The sequence below is a fragment of the Antechinus flavipes genome, chromosome 4 (assembly GCF_016432865.1).
Source record: "Antechinus flavipes isolate AdamAnt ecotype Samford, QLD, Australia chromosome 4, AdamAnt_v2, whole genome shotgun sequence".
Lineage (NCBI taxonomy): Eukaryota > Metazoa > Chordata > Mammalia > Dasyuromorphia > Dasyuridae > Antechinus > Antechinus flavipes.
This window is the reverse complement of record NC_067401.1, coordinates 339240621-339266908: the sequence shown is the minus strand read 5'-3', so window position 1 is coordinate 339266908 and position 26288 is coordinate 339240621. Positions and strand designations below refer to the sequence as shown.

General features: G+C 34.0%; 1 protein-coding gene across 1 annotated transcript in view; it reads right to left on the bottom strand.

Moving 5' to 3' along the window:
* Nucleotides 1-26288, bottom strand: part of MTHFD1L (methylenetetrahydrofolate dehydrogenase (NADP+ dependent) 1 like) — a 203085-nt gene that overhangs the window by 57572 nt on the left and 119225 nt on the right. Inside the window, exons 21-24 of the mRNA XM_051997936.1 lie at nucleotides 17709-17848; nucleotides 16903-16944; nucleotides 15703-15803; nucleotides 14753-14930 (exon numbers count right to left, since the gene is read on the bottom strand). Coding sequence (XP_051853896.1) covers nucleotides 14753-14930; nucleotides 15703-15803; nucleotides 16903-16944; nucleotides 17709-17848 — 461 coding nt within the window. The remainder of the gene's footprint in view (nucleotides 1-14752; nucleotides 14931-15702; nucleotides 15804-16902; nucleotides 16945-17708; nucleotides 17849-26288) is intronic.

Below are 26288 nucleotides of genomic sequence, written 5' to 3'. Positions count from 1 at the left end.
AGGCAGCTTTTGGAAATCTTTGAGGGAAGTGTTGTCTTCAATTATGTCTGACTCTTTGTGACCCTGTGGAGCACAGCATGCCAATAACGTCTATGGGATTTTCTTGGAAAGGATACTGGAGTAGTTTGACATTTCTTTCTCTGGCTCATTTTACAAATGAGGAAATTGAGGCAGACAGGTGACTTGCCCAGGGTCACACAGGGAAGAAGTATCTAAGACCAGAGATTCAGATTCAGGTCTTCTTGACTCCAGATCCACTGCTCCATTCACTGAACCACCTGGTTGTCCCATCGAGGCAGTGGTCTTTCCATAAATAATTAGATCACACACTTACTAGGTTTAACAAGATACGACCCTCAATCCTAAAGATGGGCCCAGAGGTGTTTTCCCTTGACATTATACTTTAACATTACATCCTCCACAGTTCCTTAAGTACTTGGCAAAGAAATAAACTATTAAAGTAATAAAAATTAGCAGGAAGCCTGCTTTTCCGAAAGCAAGAATAAAAAGCACAGAGGAAACTCAGTGGTCATTTTTAATTAGAACAGGCCAGCTCTTCCAAACACTGTATCCCCTTTATGGTCCAAAAGAAATGGAAAAGAGAAAACAAGCAGGTTTCAACCCTCATTCATGCTCAGATTCTATCCTTTCATTTAGAGATCATAAAATTATAGTAATCAGGCACAATAGTAAAAGTGATCCTCATTTAAGGAAATTTAAGGGGGGGAAAGAGAAAAATTTAGAACTGAAAATATGAAAGTGAATTTTGAAAATAAACTTTATATGTAATTGAAAAAATACTATTAAGTGGGGAAAAAAGAAGAGAAAAAAAAAAAGTAATAAGTAATGGCTCCCTAGGAGGGATAGCAAGGATAGAGATATGTAAAAATGAAATATTCAATAAAACTTAATTTCTTAAAAATAAAAAAAGGCTTACATTGGAAAGGAAATTTAAAAAGAAGGCAGTGTTACTACTTATGATGATATAGATTTTCATCTATAAATCCTATTACACAGTATACTATAAATCTAATTCCCTCCAATACACACACACACACACACACACACACACACACACACACACCCTCTCAAAACTGAACCTGGCCTCTAATTCCATAGATGGGGAAACTCAGGTTTACTGCATAGTCACCCAGAGAGGGGGTAACAAGTTTGGGTTTCAAGGCTCAGTCTCCTTCCATGAAAACACCAACTTTCCCAGTCCAATACCTGCTGTCAGCTACTGAGTGATCATATAACATAGTCTTATGTTATGCCTGGATATGAAAAAGCTGGGCAATTTTTCTTACAATTTGGATCTTTTACAAAGTAAACAAATTTATTTATTTTGATTTCCATTCAATTTTGATCCTCAGGTGTGGATTATTAGTAGCTGGCCAAGGCGGAAATAGGATTGACTCACATATCTACTCATGCCCTTCCTCCTCCAAATTCCCGTTACTGTGGATGACCCAGCCACACAAGTTCATAACCTTCATCATCCTAGACCAGGAATTCTTAAACTGCAGCTAGGTGGCCCAGTGGATGGAACAATGGACAAGTCAGGAAACCTTGAGTTCAAATCAAGCCTCTGACATTTACTGTGTGACTGGGCAAGTCATTTTACTGTATTTTCTACTAAAATTGGGATAATAAAGAGATAGCACATATCTTCTATTATTGTGATGATCAAATGAGATAATATGTATTAAGTACTTTGCAAACCTTAAAGCACTTAAAAGATTTTAATGTGAACTTTTAAAAATATTATGACAACTACATATCAATATGATTGACCTTTATAATCCTATGTATTTTATACAATTTAATTTGATTCTCATAATAACCACAAGGTGGGGGAGAGGAAGGGATTCTGCTATTATTTCTATTTCACATATGGGGAACTGAAGCAAAGATTTTTTTTTTTAATGAGTTGCCTGGGAGAAGGAGTGATGTCACATAGCTAGGAAGTATTTTGGGATTTGAACTCAGTTCTTCCTAACTCCAGGACCAGAGCCCTATCCACTATGCTTCCAACTGTAATTGCAAGTTGAATATTAGATGTGTGATTATGTGTGTAAGCTATGAAATGCACAAATACATATGCATAAAAGTATGAACTAAACTATAATTCAGTGAACTTTCTATTCCTTCTCTACTCAATCATGCCAGGGCTGCATGTATAGGACAAGAAAGTTCCTTACATACCAACAATACATTCCACAAGCATGATTCCCCTTAATCTGAACTTCACTAGTGCTGAAATAGCTGAAATCAGAGATGAGGCCATATTCTTGTCTTCAGGCTCCTTTCCAGGTTTCAACATGCACAATATTATCTACTAAAAGCCGGAGATAATACAACATAAACATCCTGGACTCAATTCCTGGCAGAAGTGTCCTGAATGGAACATCAGTTTGTACAGATAACAATCTTGGGACCCAAATTCCCCTCTACCACCCCCCAGACAATGATCGAAAAATTCTTTTATGACAATCACACTTGTAAATGAATTTTAAAAACAATAATGCTAGAATACCTTGATTATTATGCCCATCAGATATAACATAAAGACTAAAAACCACTGCCATCAAAGTATATCCCATTGTCTACAAACAAACTTTTTGTCCTGTGGGAGAATATTTTTTGTTCTTTTATGTTGATTTTCAAAAGTACTTACTATTGCCTTTGAAAAATGAAAAAAGATAATAAACTTGTAAAATATCTATCTATGTAGGCTTTCTCATAGATTTCAGAGTTTATTAACATGAGTAGATTAAAAAATCAGTATATATGATTAATTCACAACTCAATATAGCACATCCTTATGTGAAATAGATAAATCCAGTTGTACTGCAATCAAATGCACTTTTTAGTTTAGTAAATTCCATCTTTCAGAAACTCATTATACACTTAAAAATCTTAGGTTGCTTCTTTAATCCCATGCAATATAAAAATTGTCATTCCTTGGTACTATAAATATGCCCTAATTAATATCCTCCACCAAAAAGTCTAGCTTTCCTTATAAGTATTATTGCTTGATTTTATGTTACTAGTATTTCATCACTTGAAAGAATAGAATTTTAAAACATCTCAAAGGACCAAGTTGGTCAATTGACACAGTGCATTTTAAAAAAGAAAATCTCCAAGTCAAAGGAACCAGAAACAAAAGGCTGAAAACTTTTATTCAAAGCTAAATTCTATTTTGCATCAATCGATATAGTTGGCTTTTCTAGTATTGAAAGGGGGACAAATGGTATTTGGCCAGGTCAGGAAGATCTGAGATACAAGTTCTGCCTTGTATACACATTAATTCAATGAATATTGTTCATGGGGTTTTCTTGGCAAACATACTGGAGTGGTTTGTCATCTCCTTCTCCAGTGAATTAAGGCAAACAGAGGTTAAATGGTTTGCCTAGAGTCACACAGCAAGTAAATGTCTCATGCTCAATTTGAATTCAATGTTCCAGGCCTCAATCTCTATCCACTAACTCACCTACAATTTTGGTCCCCAAGGCTTTAGGCTTGCTTCCACAAAATTACTCTTCTCTAGAATCTGACCTTACAAGGCATACATATATTACGAGTACCTGCATTCAGTTGATTTTCGAAAGCAGTATTATCTCTCCAGTACTCTTAACCAAGAGTGCTTTTTAGAGAATTTCCAGAGCTACACTTTTTCTCTAGCCCTGAGCTTAATTACTTAACTGAAACAATTTTGTCATGAGCTCAGAATTCATACAAGGCTCTTTTTAGTTTACTTTTCATATAAATTTATTAAAGCATCACAAGTAATTTGATGTATTAAAATATCTTATTCTACATTTCTGAGGAACCAAATAAGCACAATGAAATTAGCTGAACTTTTTTTTTTCAGTTAGTTGTATGATTTAAGATAAAAAATTCCAGTAATTCCTTATGTATAAACACCTCTGTTAGGCATTTAAACATGCTTTTTGTCTCAACCTATCATTTCAAACTCATCATATATTTATTGTTCCCCTTTAAGTAATCTTTGTTACTGTTCAGTTATGTATAGCTCTTTGTGATCCCATTTGGGGATTCTAAGGAAATATATTGGATTGGTCTGCCATTTTCCTTTTCAGCTCATTTTGCAAACAAGAAAACTAAGGCAATTAGATTAAGTGATTTCCTCAGTGAGTATTTGAGGATTTGAACTCAGGAAGATAAACCTTCTTAGCTCTACATCTAGATTCTTATCTAGACTCTTATCTACCACTTAGCTGTCTAATGAAATCTAGAGACCTGATTTTCTTATAATTTTGTCTTATGTTGGTTTTGGTTGTGCAAAAAGTTTTAATTTTGCGTAATCAAAATTATCCATTTTACTTCCTGTAAACCTTCCTATCTCTTTGACTCTTCCCCAATCCACAAATCTGACAGATAATTTCTTTCAAGCTCTCCTAATCCGCTTATAGTTGAGAACAAGATTAAGAGAAAATATATATACATCTATTAAAGTAAAAAAAGGCCAATGAAAATTTTCACCTATTGGGATAGAGCAATGTGTTTAGGTAAAGAAGACTAGGAAAATTATGTCTAGTCATGATTATATAATAACCGTTCTATATTTTGCCTCATATGTGTTATGGCAATTCAAATTTATTAAAATTTATAGTTTATCCATAAAATTATGATGATAAAATTAATCTTTGCTTCACTGTGCTCTAGGTAGCAATGAGAAATGTTTGACCTTGATGTAATTTTCACTGCAAAACTAGAAAATATTTATTTTACAGTAAATTTTAAAAAACACTCAGAACACTTATCCATCAATTCCTGTAAAATCCTTTACGAGATGTTGCCATAAGCCTTGCATTTCCATTTGTAAATATAAAGATGAAGACAAAGAATCTATAACTTAGAGTAAGATTAGAAAGAATTTCAGACTTGAAATTTCTACTTGGTATTTATTTGGAGCACACTTTTTCCCACTGAGGATAAAAGGACTTAAAAGAAGAAATAATTTTAAAAAATTTTGTTCTTCTAAATTCTGCTTTTGAGGGAAAATAAAACTGACATACAATTCTTGAAGAGATGTTTTAACATTTGAAATCCATTATTACAAAGGTAATATGAAATGAGATGCACATAAAGTTAAAATAAACTTCAGCTATAAATTGATGGGGAAAGAGAAGAGGAAACATGCTTTACATGGACAAAAATGTTCAAATGTGAATGAAATGTTTAAACAGAAATGATTGGATGATAAACTTGTAAGTTGAATAGGAAGCTTCAGACGCAACTATTTATTTAAGGATGTGTGTATGTGTGTTTTTTTTTTTTACATGTATGGTGCACATATTTTAAATGAGTTTTAAATACATTAGACGTAAACATAATTAACAGTGAACTCCTAGTTATTAAATAAAATGACAATAAAAATTATTGATGCTCATTTATGAAGGACATGACAAAAGATGCAAGGAGAATAAATTATACACAAACCTTCTAATGCTGAAGCAGTTCTGGAGTCATTACTAAGGACAATAGATTTCTATAACATTGATCAAAAGCATATACATGACTCCAGACCAATCCATCCTTGGTTCACAAAGGTGTATCTTTGCTTTCATGAGACAGACCCTCAGAAAGTAACAGCCAGGAATGTTAAATAAGTAATTAATTATGAGTCCCTTAACAGACTTCATCCTTCATTGGCAAGTATAGTTTTTACGGACTTTTTAGATCTGTTTCCTAGAAATGTACTCAAAAAAAATTCCACAAGAAAGATTACTGTAAAGAAGTCTTAAATTCAACCTATTTTATTACTCAAATATGAAAAAAATGATTAATCACCTATATATGCCAAGTTAAAAAAAAAGAATGAAAACCCTCAGATTAAAATAAAAAAGCAAAATAAGGTTATTTATATTCATAGAAAAAGATTTTTTTACATGAAACTATAAATCTTTATTTTGTATTACTTGCTTTTTAAAAAGTATGCAATAAATTTAGTTTCTAAACTATCCTGCCTTTTTGTGCTCCATTTGCAAGCATCTTTGTTTAAGAAAAAATGGTATAAAGATACGAAGGGAGACAGGAGACATTAGATTTTTATTCTAGTGACAGGTTTAGTAAAGGCAGTATGGGCACAGTGAATAGAGAATTAGTCTCGGAATCAGAAAAATGTCAGTTCAAGTCCTTCTTCATATGTTTACACGATAGTTTTGTGCGATATCTTGCAAGTCACTTAATCTCTTAGTGCCTAGATTAATAATCTAAGACTATAAGTTGCAAAAGGGTTGTTGATCAGTCTCAATGGAGGGAGTTTCCATAGCACTCTTCCCAAAATTCCTCCCCAAAAGAATTAGCTTTAGATCAGAAAAAAGTGAAGTGGAAATAAGTGAATGAAGTACTTGATCAGTAAAAGAGAGAGGTATATCATGTAGGCTAGGGTCATACTAATAGAGAACCAATTAGAAGAAAAAAAAAAAAAACGCTGGATTTTCTTCCTTAAAACATTTATTTTAATTATTTCCAAAAAAATGTAGTAGTGGGTATGTCAAGGGTAACTTAAGTTTTGTACCAAAAAATAGAAAGAAATATGCAGAACAAGAATCATTTTTGGATATGGACAATAATGAAATTTACTCCATTCTTTTGTTCATTCATTCATTTATTGTTGTGGTGTTTTTTTTTCCCAGAGGAGGAAATGAAGATGGAAAATTAATCAATCCTTGTTAATTGAAAAAAATTTAAAAGCATTAAGAAAGATTTCATCATAGAAATTTAGAATTTAATAACAGAAGGTCAGAAGAGGAGAATCTTACATTCAGATGGAATGGCCAAAATTTAGTGGTTGTAAAGGATGTGGACAAGGTTTCCTCTTCCCCTTCACTTCTCCTATAAAATTGGTCAAATCTTTGGGATAGGATTGAAATGATTTAAGGGAAAAAAAATTACAAGGGATGAACAGAGGTAGTAATAATGATCATAGTATTGCAGGATTCAGAGTCAAATAGAACCTTGGTAATCATTCACAAAAAAGTTCTAACAAAGGAAAATTTAATCATCTCCTCTGAGTACAAGTAAAAGGCTGAAAAATCAAGAATATGAAAAATCCTTTCCAAGTAAAGCGACTGAAATCTATAAAGCATTTGCATAGAAAAAGAAGGCCTGAATGATGGATATGTAAGCACTGATGAACTACAGATAAGCAAGGAGACTGAAGAAGGAGGTGGGCAGGATGTACAAAGACCCTCCAAGTGATGGATACCAGTAATAGAGTGGGTGATTATGTGAACTGAAGTTCTTTTCCCTTTGTATGTTTTTCTAATTCCTTTCATAAATATGCCATATTTATTTTTCATCTTGAAGCTCCAATTCCAGATGATCTAAGGCCAACTAAAGGTTGAATCTCAAAACTCAAGTAAAACTTGGCACATAATCAAGCTGGAAAGATTTAAAAAGCACAAATAATCTTTCAACCACTCCCTATCCATACAACCCTACCAAAAAAAAAAAATCACTCCCAGGAAAAACTAGCATCTCCCCCATATAAGAGTTCACAAATTGCTGTCTCTGCCTGTGGCCTGAGATTTAGACTTTATTGACTTATTTTCCTCCCTCTCCATCCAACCAGAGTTGTGTTCAAGAGAGTGACTTCAAAAAAAGATCAGGAAAGGGATTTTAATAAAAACAAATTATGATCCTAGCATACTCTCAAGGTCATACTTTGAAATTTTTCTAATGCTGTAAGAAAATGACAAGTACTTTCTGAGCATATAATGTAGCAAAAAGATTTTGCTTTCATAAGTAGTCTTTTGGGACAAGATTTCTCTTTACTCAGGAGACAGACTTTCTACTATCTAATTACACCATCCCCAATTCTAACTGAGAAAATGGAATGATGCCAAATGTACTGGCTTAATTTGGTGGTGCCCATGGATTATGAGTGCAGAGGGAATAACAGCTTGAAATATATCCCCATTTTTATAAGACAAGTCAGAATATTGAAACAGCAGCTTTGATGACTGAAAAAAAGATGTGAGTAGAAAATTATCATAGCATAATAAAGTTGCATGGACTTATTGGTAAAAGACCAGATAATAATAATAATAATAATAGTCAGCCAATAATTTAAGGTTCATAAAGCTCCTTTTATATATATAATTTGATCCTTACAGCAACTCTATGAAGTAGATATTATGATTTCTATTTTGTAGATGAAGAAACTGAGGCTAAGAAAGGTTAAATGACTTGTCCACAGTCATATGGCTAAAAAGTGGTTAAGGTAGGATTTGAACTCAGGACTTCCCTAATTAAAAGTTTACTGCTGTGTTCATCATACCATCTACCTATCTCAGTTAGAACAATCATCTTCCGCAGGGAGAAAGGTGAAAGTGGAGCATGTCAGCCCAGAAGAGAAATCATATTTATTGGATAATCTGCTTTATGTTCTTAGAGATTTTTTTCCATGAAACTTTTTCCCCCATTAAAAACATCAAATGTGAAACTGGAAAGGGAATTATATTAGAAAAGTTAGGAAAACTTTTCTGTATATATTATTTATGACTTGTTCATATTATGTACTTAAAGATATTTCCTTTTGTCCAGCATTTTCAATTCAAAGAACAGAAGTACAAAGTAATTGAAGACAGGACCAATGTATGTTTTACTAATATAAAAAGCATATATAGTTTTGGCTGATAGTAAAATTTTCAGTGTGAGCATTTACACTCTGGGAATAGGCAAACACTACAAATTTTTTGTTTTATTGCTTGTTTATTAGACTGCAGAAAGTGATGGAAAAAAATTAATACAAATTAAATTTAAAAGTATGTTCTGCTCACATGTCATTCCCCACCTCTACTGTCAAGCTAGTTGTTAAACATCTAATAAAACTGCTAACAATCCTCCACCAAGGTGTATTCTGATATCTTATTATAAGGGTGACAAGTTCTATAAAGCATGGAAATATAAGCCCTAATCAAGCTAGACAGGCTTTTGAGTACAGTGTTGGTAATGTCTATTGCCAGAGGACCGTTGTAACTAAGGTTCAAACTCAGAACCAAAGAACTAGTTGTCATGCAAATTTTTTTTTTTGGGGGGAGTCATAACAATTCATTACACTATAACTCACAATAAGAATGTCTTGTGCATGATAGGAACTTTCTAAAAATTATTTTAATAAATCCATCTGCTGAAATACAGAGGGACTGCAAATATTGTCAAAAGAAGGAATATACTTGACTGCGATGAAGTCGTGATTCTTTTTAATAATATGCTAAGAATATGTAAAATTGTTAGTTGTTGGGTTCATCTTTTTGATTTTCAGGTTTTATAAGCTATATATTTTGTTTTAGAAATTAGATCTTTTACATTTAGCCTTGATGTTCATTTGAAGAGATGTCTTGCACCTGAAGTTAATTCATGCTGGTTAAATGTAATAGAATAAGTTTTTTAAATTGATTAATAATATACCTGAAGTTTATATGCTGCTAGATTTGTGAAGCATATTAATTTCCATTTATCCATGGATGACCATAAGATACAATGTCTACTCTTTTCCCTCTCAAAAGCAGCTTTTAATCAGTTTCCCTAATTCTAGATGGAATGTCCCTTCTTCAAAGAATAGCACATTGAGTCATCTGGCTGTCCCTTTCTACCTCCTTTGTAAAGGCTCAGCTCAGTCTCCAAATTCAGGTTTTAGAACAATTAGTAACTCACCCACTTTATCCAGAAAAGCATCTCAGCAACCACTCCCTGAATCTCAACAATTTCCTGTGTCTCCTAAGTCTCCTCATGTTTCCTTCTAAGAGAGCAAAGCAACCCTACTTTCAGTAATAGGAAACCAAGTATGGGGGTGGATGTACTAAGGCAGAAACCATCATATTGCACTGAATAAGAGCCTAGACAGATTGAAGTATACAGAGACAGTTTAGGCTGACGGGTAGCTCAGCTTACATTAGGAAGCAAAGAGGCATCACAGAGCAAAACCCCAAAGGCAGAAGGGTGGTCTACTCCAGCAGATAGAGAAGAAGAGCTTCAAGGGATCTTATAAGAGCTCCTCTGAAACACAAACCAGCCCCAAAGGAGCTGCCCAGCATGAAGTTAGATCTGGGGAAAACATAAAAAGGTGGGGGAAAAAAAAAAGGCTTTAGAATATCAATCTAGAGTTGGGAGTTCCAAAGGTATTAATCATTTTTGAAAAAATTGCACAATGTAAGGTCTGAGTTTTGTACTTCACTGCATTAAATAGTTTAGACTGTCACAAGGTGGGATTTAGTAGAGACTAGATTATGCAAAGACTCCTTCTCTCTGTTAATACAAACTAAAGGGGGACCACAGAAAATTGTCAGTATTCAGGCTTTAACTGCAACCAAGGTAAAGATTCCTCATATGTTAACCTTTCTTACAGTACTCTATTCCTCAAAGGAGTGATAAATACAAATTGATCATCAAATATTGCCCTTTTGTTCCTTGTGTGGCTTGAGCCATGGGTGGCTATCACAGATAGAATGCTGAACTCAGAATCAGAGTCTTGAATTCTAATTCTGCCTTAACACAGGACAAATCACAACCTCATTCAACCTAAGTATCAGGTACTATATGCAAAATATGGGTGGTAAGAGGTCTTACCACCTAGGGTTGTGCCAATAAAAAAATAAGGAAACGAAAATGTAAAATGCTTTGCCAAGTTTTAGTGCTATATAAATCCTACCAAGGCAGCAGATGCCTCAGAGGATAGAACACTGGGGCTGAAGTCAGAAAGAACTGAGTTCAAATGTGGCCTCAGACTCTTATTAGCTTTGTGACTCTAGGCTAGTCATTTAACCTCTGTTTGCCTTAATTCACCAGAGCAGGAAATGGCAAATAATTCCAGTATCTTTGTTTTTTTATTGTTTAGGTATGTCTGACTTTTCATGGCTCTGTGGACCACAACACATCAATAGCACGTCGGAGGCAGTATTAATGTGCTGTGGTCCACAGAGTCATGAAGAATCAGACATAACTAAGCAATAAAAAAATGTTACTGATGATGATGATGATAATATTCACAGAGGGAGCAGGGTTCTAGGCAAAACAGCATTATGAAGGCATTTTGACATAACTACTTGAAATAAGAAATAAATGATTCTGCCAATAGAAAGATTATTAGACTTAATTAGGAGATTGGAATCTTACTCCCATCTTGACACTTTGGTATGACTGGTAATTAGGTTGAAGTCCTTATAGTCAATTCTTGGCTTCCTTTGGTGTAATGGAACAAAGATAAAAATGTCATTACAACGAACCAGAAGCAACTATTGAAATATTTTTGCACTAATATTTTTTGTCATGATGAATGTTTACGGGACTATCCTTTTGTATAATGGATCAACAATAAAAATCTCATAATAAACTTTTTGTTCATTTTTGTAAAATTAAAAAAAAGTTCAAATGTTTGTAATATCCCTGACATAAAATACTGAATAAAAATAAAACATTGGACAGGGGCAGCTAGTATTGCAGTGAATAGAGCACCAGCCCCGAAGTCAGAAAGACCTGAGTTTAAATCTGGCCTCAGACACTTAACACGTCCTGGCTGTGTGATCCTGGGCAAGTCACTTAACCCCAACTGCCTCAGCAAAAAGGAAAAAAAAAGAGGGGAAATAAAACATTGGTTTTGGGAATTTAAAAAAAAAAGCAAATTAGGATTTATGTCTTGAAAAAATATTGTAGGCTTTATTTCTAACTAGGCCACCTATGATGACCATGTGCTCACACTTTGTTTTTTTCAAGGATCATAGATCCTGCATCTTCTCCACAAAAAATAGGCTGCAAGAAAAACTAAACATCTATGTCATTAAAATCTAAGCAGAAAATAAAAAAGGTTCCTCTCAGGGCTAGTATACTTCTGTTACTACTATAACCCACCCCACCCCCCCAACACTTTCTTCCTACTTAACCTTCTTTTTACCTGCAATGTTTTTCTTGAGAAGAGCCATAACATATTTTAGAGTGCTATCATCATTTAGAGTGGGTAGCAGTGTGTGGAAAAAATGTATGACTAGCCAAAATAGTGTGGGAAGAATCTGTGTGGTTTGAGCACATGGCACTGTTAGTGAGGCCAACATCTGTAAAGACTAAGTGTCAGAGACAAATAAGGACCTGTACCAAATAAAGAGTAATACCAATACAACAACAGTCCATTAACAGCCCACATATAACACATGACTAAAATATGATAATTATAATAAAACAGTTCAGGTTTACAGAGAACTTTCCAGTTTAAAAAGTCACACTGTCCACTATTGCTTTTTGTGGTAGATAATAATATAATTAGCAATTAGATAGCACTTGAAGTTTTATGAAACAATCCTGGGAGTTAGATGGTCTTGTAGGTCCCTATATATAGTTGAGGAAGCTGATGATGAGAGAAATTGAAAGACTTGTCCATGGTCACATAGTTAATGAATGTCTGAGGCTGGTTTTGGACTCAGATCTTTCTCACACTAAAATTGGTGCTGTAACCACTGCATCATCTTATAGTTATATGTAAAATGTTTATATTTTACATAGATTTTCATTTTATAGCTAAGGAAAATGAGGCTCAAAAAAAGGTAAATATTTGCTCTGTGGCTCCTAAGTATACAGTAGGATTTCAACTCAGCAGAAAAAAAGCATGACTTTTATTTGCTTGTACAACCATTAAGAAAGTGTATTAGCACAAACTGTGAGAGGTAAAAAGATATGAGGAATATATGTAGTCATGAAATACATAGAATTTTCTATCAAGATCTGTATGTCATTTGAAATATACAAAATATATACAGTATCTCTTTATATCCAACTATAGAGATATTGTGTATATTTTATATATAGACTTCTATATCTATATACAGATATGTAGATTCTCTGTATCTATTTCTCTATATACATATTTAGTATATACATATAAAATATGCATATACATAATATACAAATATATAAAGATATATTTTTGTAAACTTAATGTGTGCATATTTATATTTAGAGGGTAATATCTGCTATAAAAATGAAAGCAACAAAATTTTTAAGTGAAATAGAGGAAACAAAAGAACTAATATTAGATTTCCAAGAAGACACAACTCTTAGAATTGTTTATCTAAGAGTGATGCAGCTAATCTTACTATAGGTCCATCAATTAGAAAATTTTAAAAATTAATTAAATCACATCCAACAAATTTGTAAATGTGTGAAGATAGTAGAGACAGAAGTTGGTAATGATTAAGGCTAGATGGACTGTATTTACAGAAGCAGACATAATAATATACTGTTAGTGAAACTATGAATTAATCCAATTATTCCAGGAAATAATTTGGAATTATGCCAGAAAATTCACCAATCTATTCACACAAGCTTTTAAATCATCAACACCACTGCTGGGAATTATACATCAGAATTCAAAGACAGACAGACAAGTCCCATATGTATGAAACTACTCAAGGTAGTGTGTGTGTGTGTGTGTGTGTGTGTGTGTGTGTGTGTGTGTGACAGACAGACAGACAGCAAAAAAGTCCAAATCAAACCAACTAGAAATAAAGTGGATGTTCATTGATTAGGGAATGGCTGAAGGCATGAAGGAATGATGAAAAATATATTTTATTAAAGAACTAAATAAGCAAAACTAGGAGAATAACATCCATATATTATAATAATGCATAAAAGAAATTACCACACTGATAAGCTTTGGTCATCTTCATGCCATACCACATGAAAATCTTTTTCTCCAACTACCACTTACCCTCATTGCTTGATTGGCTTCATTCACCTTCTTTTAGGTTTCCCAGTTCAAATATCCCTCTCCAAAAGTATACTTTCTTATAGGTGCTATCTTCCTTTTTAGGGTCCTTGACATCAGTCTTTATTTTTGGATATGGCACATGAGTTTTTTCATTCATTCATGAAAAAAGCATTTATTATGTACTCACTATGTACAAAACACTTTTTGTTTTGTCCTTTCAGTCAAGTCTGATTCATTGTGACCCCATTGGGGGTTTTCTTGGCAAAAATACTGAAGTTGTTTGCTATTTCCTCCGTCAGCTCATGCTACAGATAAGGAAACTGAGGCAAACAGGATTAAGTGACTTGTCAGGGTCACACAGTATATTTAGGCCACATTTGAACTAGGGTCTCCCTGACTCCAGATCCTGTGCTCTCACTCCCCATTGTGCCCCCTAGATGCCTCTAATTGTTGTTTAGCTATTTCAGTCATGTCCTACTCTTCAGGACTGCATTTGAGATTTTCTTAGCAGATATTGAAGTGGTTAATGTAAATTACCAGGACTAGAAAAGACAGTTCTTTTTGAATAGGAGCATTTATTTGTCCATTTCTTTACTAAAAGGAAGTCAAACTGAGTACTGACTAATTATAGTATGGGAGGAAGAGATGATGAAATGTATCTCTCTCTTGTGGATAAGGAGGTGGGAGACTTTGAGTGTGGGATGATATGTTACCTGGTGAAGTTGCTGTACTGGTTGATTTTGCTATACTATTTTTCTTAGCTAATAAGGAATTTCAGTGGGGGTTGAGTGGGTCAATCTTTCTAAAATGGCTCACATAAAAAACAAAAGGAACAAACAATATATTTTTTTAAATGGACCGGACACAAGTTTTAGAAAATTCCATAAGGGAAAAATTCTTCTATTGAAAATATCTGATTATTTTGTCAGGTCTACATAAGGTGTGAAGATACTTGCAAAATCTTAGCAGGTAGCCACTGATTTACCAACTTCCTCCTACCCATCCTCTTCCCTTCCTTCTTACTTGGACATCATAGAGGAACCTGAAGTGACTTCTTTGGTTTGCAGCTTCCCTCACAGCATGAGCCAAGTCCACTGATCCTCGACCACCAATGGACCAGTGTTGGCAGGGGACAGCATCAAAGGCTCCAGCCTGCTTTGCGAGTTCACAGACCAAGTCAATCTCAGCACGTGTATCACTCCTGTTGGGGGATGGAAAAATGGACAATTTTGACTCTATTTAGGGGATGCTTTTTAAAATACTAGAAGCATGAACACCATGTTTAAACAAATGGGAAGTCATATTTTTGACCATTCTCAAAAGTGGTTCAATGTGTTAACCTCAGATTTTTACCAACTATATTCTTTATCAGTGGTATTCAAAAAGTATGGTCTAGGACCTTCATAATACCTGAGACTCTTTCAGGGGGTGTCCATGAAGTCAAAACTGATTTCATATTAATACTAATATATTTTAATTGTTAATATTCTTACTTTAACAAAAATTCTTTGGGGAATTCTCAATAATTTTTAAGACTCTAAAGTGTCCTGAGACCAAAATGTGTGAGTACTGCTGTTCTATAATTATTCTAAGTACACTTACTAGTTCTTTTTTTTTTTTTAAGGAAACTTAAAGAAGAGAAAGTAAAATAGTTCTTTGTGAGATCTGCAGTTTTTTTTAATTTAAAAAAAGGATGAATTGTAAAAAAAAAAAAAAAAAAAACAAACCCTCAAAACAAATAAACTATAATTAAAATATTCATCTGGCTCTCATAATTAAAAATGTGCAACATGACACATTTGCTATTCCAGGGGAAGAAACCAAACCAAACCCTAAAAGATCAGTTATTGGTGATATTCTCTTTCCCTCACCTCCTAAGTATGAGGTCCCAAAAAGACAGTGAACAAATAAAAAAATAATTTAAAGGGAAACCTAAAGATCTATTATGGTTTAAAACATGAGGTTTGACTTACTTGAAGACATTTAGAGCAACCACAACTGGAACTCCAAAAAGTTGTGCAATCTGAATTTGCTTCTGAAGATTACAGCATCCATCAGCTACCAGCTGAAGGTTCTGTAAGAAACACCATTTGGCCCAGTGTATCATTCCTCATTAAACTTTGCAAAGCCAAGAAAACCAAGAACAGCAGGATTGCTTTGGAAGGGTTTTATTTACAATTTATTTTTACTTTTTTTTCCCTACTGGAATTTATAAATACATAAAACACCTTTTTTTCCCCCCTCAAAAGAGAAGAAGGTCTTTGTGAAAATCTTCATCAACTGACTTAAATGTGTAAGTCAGATGTGTAAGGTAGACTTTTTTGGGATTCACGACATCACTTCTGTTTTATTGGCTGTCACACCAAGAACAACATGCCAAATACATCTGTGGGCTGGTTGACACAAGGCACAAGTAACAGTATGAATCAAGGCCAGTTTTTCCCATTTTTTGCTCCATCTTAAGGAAAAACCCAGTATTATCCGGCTAAGGGAAAGACTACTTACAAAAAAGATAGCTTCAAAACATATTATTTCTTTCAAATTCAGAAATCTAATTTGATGTCCTTAAAAAAAATAGACTTCCTGTTTGTGAGTCATGTTGTACTCAACAGAATAAAACATTGGCTATGCCAGGCTTCATTTATAAATCTGTACAGTACAACCATCCAATAATTCATTCTTCTGCCAAATCCCTACTAGCTTATTAAATAGCCAGTTTTTACTGGATCACATCTGTGAGTAATTCTCAACATGAAGCATCCTGCTACTACTGTTTCTCCTGGGCTAATCTGGTCCTATTAGATTAAACTATGAAAATATGACTTGTCTTCTTAGACTAGCACAATTTAAAGTTTGAATATAGTTCAGAGGCTATTACTGAGATGCCTAGAGAGACAATGCATTCTGGGTTGAAATTAGAGGTTGCCAAAACAAAGAACTCACTATAAAGTGACTTTGTCTATCAAATACATTTATAAATTTGATTGTGATTTTTTCAGGTTAGGGAGAAGGCCTTGTATATTTTATATCTTGGAGACTGAGAAGTCATTGTTTCAAATTGGCCATTTATGGATTGCATAATTCCAGCCTGTTCCCCAACTATAAGTCACCATCTTCTTTCAAAAGTTGATAAATGAAAATGATTGAAATGATTTTTACATAGTTACTCTTACCTCTTCTGTATATTCTTTCTTAAGAGGGACACCAGCAGTCACCTAAAATTAGGAAAAAGGCCAAGTAAGGAAAATTCCATCAAAATGTTTAATTCAATTTATCAACATTTTAATTCAACATAGTATCTTGTCAATTTTAAAGTTCTTAAAAACTGAAAAACAAAGAGAAGGCAGGGCATTTCCTTTTAAAAAACTGAGTTCTTGAAATAAATTCTCTGTTAAAGCAATCCAGTCCACTAGGACCTAATTAACTGCAACAGAACAAGACAATTTTCAGATAATTGATGAAAGATGATGCATCAATTAAGAAAAAGATCACAAAGCCAAATGAAAGACATTTAATACTGTAATTCTTCAGTTTCTTTTTAAGGGTAAGTACCTTTAGCCATCCCACAATTTACTATATAATAGTAAAATGAGATAATCAAAAAAATTAAAATAAATAAATGCAAAGTTAGAGAACAATTCTGTGGGTATCATTTAGAATCTTTCAGCTTTTAAGAAGCATATCCTCATTGATGGATGTTAAAGAAAAAATTCAGAACAAGTGAATGTATAGAAATGGATTAGCAGCTTTGCATAAAAAGTTGCAATTATTATTTATTTCATGGATTTTAAAAAATCGACACTTTTTTTTTTTTTTTTGGCGAGGCAATTGGGGTTAAGTGACTTGCCCTGGGTCACACAACTAGAAAGTGTTAAGTGTCTGAGGCTGGATTTGAACTTGGGTCCTTCTGACTCCAAGGCTGGTGCTTCATCTAGCTGCCTCCAAACCAAACTTAGATGAAAATAGAACATGAACTTACACTTGGGCCACCTCCATGCATCTTCAATGCCCTCACTGTTGCAACCAGAACAACCACATTGGGAACCAAACCAGAAGCTCTACACTTGATATTGAAGAATTTCTCCATGCCAATATCAGCTCCAAAACCAGCTTCCGTAACTGGTGGGAATATAGTAAGATACCATTATTTTCAAAGAACATGATCACTAGAGCAGCTATTGAACATCAATCAATGGTGTTCATCCCCACTGAGTGGTAAGCCAATCTTTCTACCAGCTGGGTATTAGTTTATATCATCTAGTGCTTGTTTTTCTTGGCATCACACACAGATTTTGATTGGAAGGACCACAGGCACAATTCATTCCATCCCTCAAGATCACATAGGTTTTACATGACAGAGTAGATTTGAACATGGTCCTGTGATGCTTTACTTTTTCCATTTTTACCAGATTGTTTCTCAAAATCTTTTTTCATTTGCTAACATTAACACTTAAGACTAGTAAAATGCACTATCACCCAAGGATCCACAGATTTTGCATAACTGTGTAATCTGAAATCACTCTGTGGGAAGAACTGAGTATATTTTTGCTACAACCACACAATCCACTCAGATAAGGCCGAGTCAGAAGTCATCAAATATGTGAATGATAAAGTTCTATTGCCTCCGTCTCCTGTGATTGCTTCAGTTTTTCACAAAATCACAGGTTTAAGTTTGCTACAAACAGTGGTACTGTGAGATTGGATGCCAAATTATATCCCTCTTCAGAGTTCCCAAAGCAAGTCGCACCTTCTCTGTATCACAAGCATGCGCTGATGCATTGTAAGTTCCTCTTCTATAGTTACTTGAATGTGCATTAATGATCTACAAGAACATCAGGGTCAGGGATCTGGCCTGTTTCTCATGACCTCAGCACATAGGACATCATTCACAATGTAAAATTCTTAAAGCCTGAATGGGTGCTGAATATCACTCTTCCCTCAATTATTTCCTTTCACATTTTCACCTTTTTTCTCTTACCAAATAGGGAGGGGATAAATTTACAGAAGAGTCAGATGCAGCATCTGATAATGGAATGAAACCCTTAAATACACATATGGACTTGCTATATTTAATTTTTGTTGAGAACCAAAACTAGGGGGGAAAAAAACAAATCAATATACAACAATGCTATGTACGATCAGCAGGGAAAGTTTAACTCCAGCTGGAGAAGGAAACAGGATGTAGCATGAAAGGTGAAAGGATGATGGCTACCAAGAGCAAATGAAGAGAGTAACAAATAACTCAACAAGAGTAGGAGGAAGTGACAAATTCTTGTACACAGAAAACTGTTTTTGCTCAAATGCTCAATGCAATTATTTTCATACTATTTCCTCCTTTAAAATACCAGCCTTTCCAAAGAAACTGGGCAGTTCATGGAGAATTAAAAAGATCTAAAACAGAGAACATTAAATCATTACATGATATAAGAACTGCTGAATTAGCCATAACTAAGACTTATTAACTTAAAAAGAGTTACGCACAATGTGTTGCTATTACCCATAAGGGACCATAGTGAGAAGGATGGAAAGAAATCACTCTCATATTGAGGCACTACATATCTTAACCTTTTCAGACATGCCAGCAACTACTCAGTATATGAGAAGTATAACTTATTAAGTTTGCCTAGTGGTTTGAAACTTAATACTAACGAAGTCTGTGATTTAATAAGTTTGGAATAAATTCAGCATAGCCAAAGGCAAATATTTCTTTCAACAGTCTCTTTTTTTTTGAGGAGGGAAGAAGGGAGGTTATAAGCTATTCAATTTGCTACAGGAATAAAAACAGGAAAGAGAGAAGTGATATTCTTTTTAAGTAAGCACAAGGTTATTAGATACTGCTGTATGGCAAAGGAGGAATCAAATTGTAAAAACCCACAATTAACTCAAAAGGGAAGTTTTAGTGGATTAGAGCTAGGAAGGGACTGGCTGTTTGGACAGCTATTGCTAGGCAAACCTGCTCTCAATAAAAGTAACTAGCTGTAGGTCAGGTTTAAATCCCTCTATGCCTTTAAAGTATGTATCAGGGTGGAGGAAGGAGGTAGAAAAAAGGGGAGAACATGAAGTTGGTCATTATCAGGCTAAAAGAATGCACCAGAGAGCTATACAGCAATATGTGCTGATTATCTATTGGAAACCTGTCAAAAAGCTGGAGAATATTTCTGATTCACCAAATACTTGAAGGAACATTAAAGTATCTATGTCACTTTAACTAAGGGCTGCGTTGTAGTGGTTGTTTTTTAGGGGAGGTGTAGATTGGAAAAGAAAACTAGATTGCTGGTCTGATTTTCAAAATACTGCATCTCATCTCACATATACCTTTTTTAAAAAATTAAATTTTATTGATATTTTATTTCATATTACCTACATCTCTCAATGTATTCCTCTTCCCTTCCTATCCTTGAGGGTAATCCATTTTAATAAAGAATTTTAAAAGAGGAGGGGAAAAAAAAATTATCTAAACCAATGGTTCCATGGATACATGAAGGTCCTTAAGATCTCTTCAGGGGCATTCAAGAAGTCAAAGATACCAAGTTATTTTCTTATTATAATCCTCTTCCCATTTCCAACTAAATAACCTGTTTGAAAGAGCAGGGTGGAAAGAGTGTTGGACCTGGTGTCAGGAAGACTCAAATTTCTGATTTCAAATCTGGCTTCTCTAAGTAAACTTAAGACACTTAAGAGCTGAGTGACTGTGGGCAAGTTATTTAATTCTATTTGCTTCAGTTTCCTCATCTGGAGAAGGAAATGGCAAACCACTTCAGTATCTTTTTTAAGAAAAACTCAAATGGGGTCATGAAGAGTTGGACATGACCGGATTGGACTAAACCACAACAACAAAATCTATTTGAAGTTGAATTTTTCCTCATCTGCTTCAAGCAAAGCAACATCTTAGAACAGACAGACTACAGAAGCAAATATAAGAATCTAACAGTCACCTATTAAGTCATAAATTAAAGGTTTAGTAAAGATATATAAAAACAATGTCATTCTTTTCAGTTTTTTTTTTTGTTGTTGTTTTGGAAGATGGTTATTAAAAAGTTCATTTTTCATTTAAAATACAGTAAATATCAATACAAATAAAAACTTTTCAATTTTTAATAATATGAAGGAATCTTGGGACCAAAGAGTTGAAAACCAATGATTTACACTAACAAATATGTCTACACATTCTGACAAAGTATGCAGTATTGCACACCCAGAGTTTCCCTACCATTACAAAGAAGCATGGAGAAATATCTTAATTCTCATCTTTCTAAACTTGGTCATTATAATTTTGCAGTATTCAAATTTTGATTTTTTTATTCCTGCTATTCTCTATATCTTATTCATGCAAAAATGGTTTTCTTAATTCTCTTTATTTCACTTTGCATCAGTTCATATAAGTCTTCTCATGGCTTCTTTGTATTCATATTCCTTATTTCTTACAGAATTATAATATTTTATTATATTCATGTAAAAAAAAGCAGCATAATGTAGTGGATAGTGGATGATTGGATTTGACGTTAGGAAGCTCTAAGTGGTACTTGGTGTACTATGAATTTTCATATACTTGTGGTATATGCTCAGCAATGAAATCTCTGGGTAAAAAGACATGGGTTTTAAGTTACTTTCTTCGTATAATTTCAAATTGGATAAAGAATTGCATTTTCCATTAAGAAAATGAAGACGTCATCCAGTCCACCACCATCACCTTATTCATAAGTAATCTGAGATTCAGAAAAGTAAAATAGCTTGCCCAAAGTCATATAGTCAAGTAATAGAGCTGGGGATGAATTTATTTCTAATTCAATGCTTAACTATAATATGATGCCCTAAACATCTGCCATTCTTTTAGATAGAATACTGGGACATCATGTGACTCTAAAACTATGGCAAGTTTCTAGAAGGCTTTGTAAAGAATTTGATTCATAACACCAGGATAAATTTTTATTATTTGAAAAGTGACAAACTCTGGATAAGTATCATCTTATTAAATAGAATATTCTATTTTCCACCCACATTAGATCAACAAGAATTATTGCAACATGCTAGGCCTCTATCTGTGAATGGTTAAGAGATAATTTAACACATTACCTAGTTGTTTTATAATGTGAGAGAAGGGATCTACAGACAAAAATCAAATACGGTATTCTAGTCTCCTTGGGATCCAAATAATTCCTTGACAATGTCAATAAGAAGTGATAGCCAATATTTATGCTATTTTTTTTTCACTTAATAAAGCAGGGAATTCATGTGACTAGCATAGTTAATAAATTATCTGATTGGCTGTTCTGCTGGAGGGGACTGAATAAATGATCTGGTAGTAGACAGTTTACAAACTTGTGTAAACACTTTTCTACAGAATAGTGATACTTTATAGAACTGTCAAAACCTGCAATTTAATTATCTAGCCAACCAATCTGGAAGTGATACATCACCTATCAGTGAAAGAACAGATTCTTCCCACCCCCGTTTTAATAGAGGTTTGAGTGCTGTAATTTTGTCATCACTATATACCTTTCTTGGAAGTGAAAGGAAAAACTGCTTTAGAAGCAATCAGATCTTTATTTTCTTTATACATGAATAATAACTCCACAGACTATCTCACAGTCAAGGGTATCAATGTGATTTGTACCCAAGGCTCTGGTCATTTGGATACATAATAGTAACTGTTCTACAATGGGATGACAGTCTAGTTCAATGTCACTGAGTTAATACTATTCCATTCTAAGACAAAAGAAATCAGAATGATGTAGTGGTCAAAATAGATGGTCAGATTTCACAGCCACTTTTTAAAAGCAATAATTTCTCTCCTCATGAAAACTAATTTGTAAAACTATAACTCAAAAGTCTAATACAGTATACTGAGTTGTCCATTATCTTTGGATATGAGCAGGGATTTATGAGCTGCCATAGGGCTCACAAAAGAATTAGGACTTGCTATACTCAGAGAGAGAATGGGAAATGAGTGTGAACCACAAAACATTTCCACTCTTTCTGTTATTGTTTGCTTGCATTTTTGTTTTTCTTGTCAGGTTTTTTTCCTTTCTTTTGAGATCTGATTTTTCTTGTGCAGCAATATATATGTATATATATATGATTTAACATATTTAACATGTATTGGACTACCTGCCATCTGGGGAGAAAGTGGGGAAAGTTTTGCAACAACCAGTGTTGAAAAATTACCCATGCATATACTTTGTAAATAAAAAGCTATTAAAAAAAAAAAAAAAGAATTAGGACTTGCAAACAGCTAGTCTTGAAATGGGATGAGATAAGAAACCCTTTTGCCCAAAGCAGCTTTGGTTTGCTCAATTCTCAAAAAGAGTTTCTCATAGACAGAGGAGGAAGTAAAAGCTGTAACTTTAATTCAGTCAGCACTGTACTTTCTCCCATCAAATCAACAATTAAAAAAAAAAAAAAAAACCTTTTGTACTAGAGGAAGAGGTATATGCTGGAGCACACACTTCAATATTAAACTCTTGAGCCACAATTCCTGAACAACGCTAAAGGAAATGGAAACTCGATGCTTCAAGAATTGCTTCTTTACTCTCTTATGTAAACAGATCTGGTCTGCTGCAGCTGTTTGCTTATGATACACTTAGGAAAAATAGAGTTCAAAGTCACAGAAACACACAAATCCTGAATCTGAAGCTCAAGGTGGGTTAGCCTTTGAGGCTTTACATTCCTTCTCCCACCTATGAGTAGCAGCGGGAAGGCAGCAGCCAAAGTAAAGCAGGAAGAATCATTAATTTATCTACATTGAAAAGTCAGGGTCATTAGAAAAGCTGTTGGAACAATGAACCAGATGTTTGGCTATTTTAAATTCTGGAGATCCTTGCCAGTTGAATTTAAACTTGGCTCTATTAAGCTTCTTAGAAAACTGAGAGTTCCTTGTTTTTGGTATTTGTACTTGTAGCCCAGCCTGTTCAGGTTCCTGGAATGCCTAAATGCTCAAATTTTCACCACGTGTGCATATAAAAACTCCCTCTACCAAAGGTATGCCTGGCTTGCTGGAGTATAAATATTAGAAAACAAACCAAAATGAGCAGAATTCAGGAAAATTGTGTTTGTATTAGTACCATGACTGCCAAAAATTACAAATTTAATGTGATAATTTGTACCTTTTTGACCACAAAGGGACATCCCAAGAAGTTGCATTAGAAAACAGAAACAGAAGAATTTGCCCATAGCCTATTTTAGGAGTTTGCTTCTGAATAATTATTTTGTTAGGTATCCTTAAGTAAGAGATCATAGAAATTTATCTTGCATATAAATGAATTCTTCAGAACCATCTCCATATAGCTTTTTAATGTAGGTAATCTAAATGTTCAATTCTAGTTCAATTCTCCCCAAAATAAGTTGACACTGATTTTTTTTTTACAGTTGTATAAATAGAATTTGCTTCATTCATACAAAAAGGAGCCATCCCCATTACTCTTTGTAATGCTAAGTAGTTGCTGCTTGATTAACAGTAAAAGTAAGGCTAGAACAAGGAAGGAACCCAGATTGAAAAGAAACGAAAGGGGAATCAGAGAACCCAGCTGTTAACAGTGGCAGAGGAGATGAACAGAGTAGGAGATGGGAAGCTGGAAAGAGAGAGAAAGAACACATCTACAGGAGGATGGCTGGGGAGAGGAGCTCTGGTGAGTGGAATGATAGGGCAAATGATTGACATGATTTTGGGAGGAAATGGGGAACTGTACACAGGTGCCACCACATAACAGCAATGTGGTGGGTCTGGGTCAGCCTAGCTACAGAGAACTTTTTGTTTACATTATTGTAGTGACTGTGTACGTTGTTCTCCTGGTTTTGTTTATTTAATTCGTTAAGTTCAATCAAGTTCTGACTATGTTTCACTGAATTCTCCATTTCCAGTATCCAAGCATAATAATGTCATTATATTCATATAACATAATTTCTTTAGTTATTCCCCAATGAATGGATACACATTTTCTTTTCAGGTTATTTTGCTGTCATTAAAGTGCTGCTGTCAGTATTTTAATATGTGTGGGACCTGTTTAACTCTCTTTAACTTGAGGTATATATTCCTAGCAATGGAATCACTAGGTCAAAGGATGTATATGAAATGGTTTGTGACTTTTCTGGCATAATTTCAAATTATTTTCCAGGATAACTGGAATAATTCACACATGGACTAACAGTGTCTTGTTGTGTGTGTCTTTCTTCCCAAAGAAGACAAGGGTAGGAGAACAAGCAGAGAAGCATTCAGAGAGTAAAAACGCCCTACATTAAAACCAAATAACTTTGTGCATAATATTAGTAAGAAAGACTTTGCATTACTAATAATTTCATTTTTAAATGCTGAAAAATTTCAGTGAACAAAATAAAATATAAACAACACTCAGCTTCATTCATAAAATTCAACTGTTACATATTTATTCTCTAGTTTTCCAGCTATCATTGATCCTACTTGCGGACAAAATTATTATTTATAATATGCTATTAATGTTCTCAGAACTCAAGCAAATTTTTGACAATAAACCAAATTTATTCTAAAGTGTAAGGATTTTAATGCTCACATGGCATATGATAAGGGTGCGATGGTAAAAGTTTAACAAGGAGAAAGGAAGAGAATATTACACACTCTAAAATATAATATTTATCATTAACAATTTTTCAAGTCTAGAAAAGCAATAAAATAACGTATCAAGGTCTGACTGGCAATGTTCATTTTTTTGATATAGATGTTCTTATACTGAAAATAAAATTTAATAATTGGCTCTCAGAGCTGGCTTCAGCACACTCCTGAGACTTGTTCTCTTAAATGTATAATGACACAAAATCAGGATAACAGCAAGAAATGCATTAAGGACTTTTATTTTCCAGCAAAGTTATAGAGACTTCTCAAATTCATTGCATAATTATTTACCAAAATTTTTATTAACCAAATTTCAATAAAGGCTCAAAGGGAAAGCATAAAACTTGGCAGGTGGAGGGGGGAAGGAGGACAAGTAACATGCTATTTAAGGCAATTGTGAAATTCTTTAAGGCAAAGTACTGTGGAAAAAATACTAGCCATGGAGTCAGGAGACTTCAATTAGTTAATCAACATGCTTTTATTAAGCATTTACTACATGTTATGCACTGGAAATATAAAGACAAACATGAAAGCAGTTCCATCAAAAACAGGTGATAATGTGAACTTCCACTTAAATCCTGACTTTGATACTCTGTGACCATAGGAAAGAAATTTTTTTTAGAAATTGAAGCCTCACTTTCCTTAACTGTAAAATAGCTAGATTCATTCTATACTTCGCATAGAGCGCTGCTATGAGCAAAATACATTGTAATCTAAATATACCATATAAATATGAGCTATGTGTATAGTCATAGAGAGCTCTCTGAGTGCAAACTGAAGTGTGATTTTTTTCCCGTCACTATTTTTGGAAATATGGCTAACAGGGAAATATATTTTGTGTGACTTCACATACATAATTGATATCATATTGCTTGCCTTCTCAGTGGATACGGGAGGGGATAGAAGGGAAGGAGAGAATTTGGAACTCAAAACTTAAAAAGAAAAGAACTCCAAAAATAAATAAATAATAAATCAAAA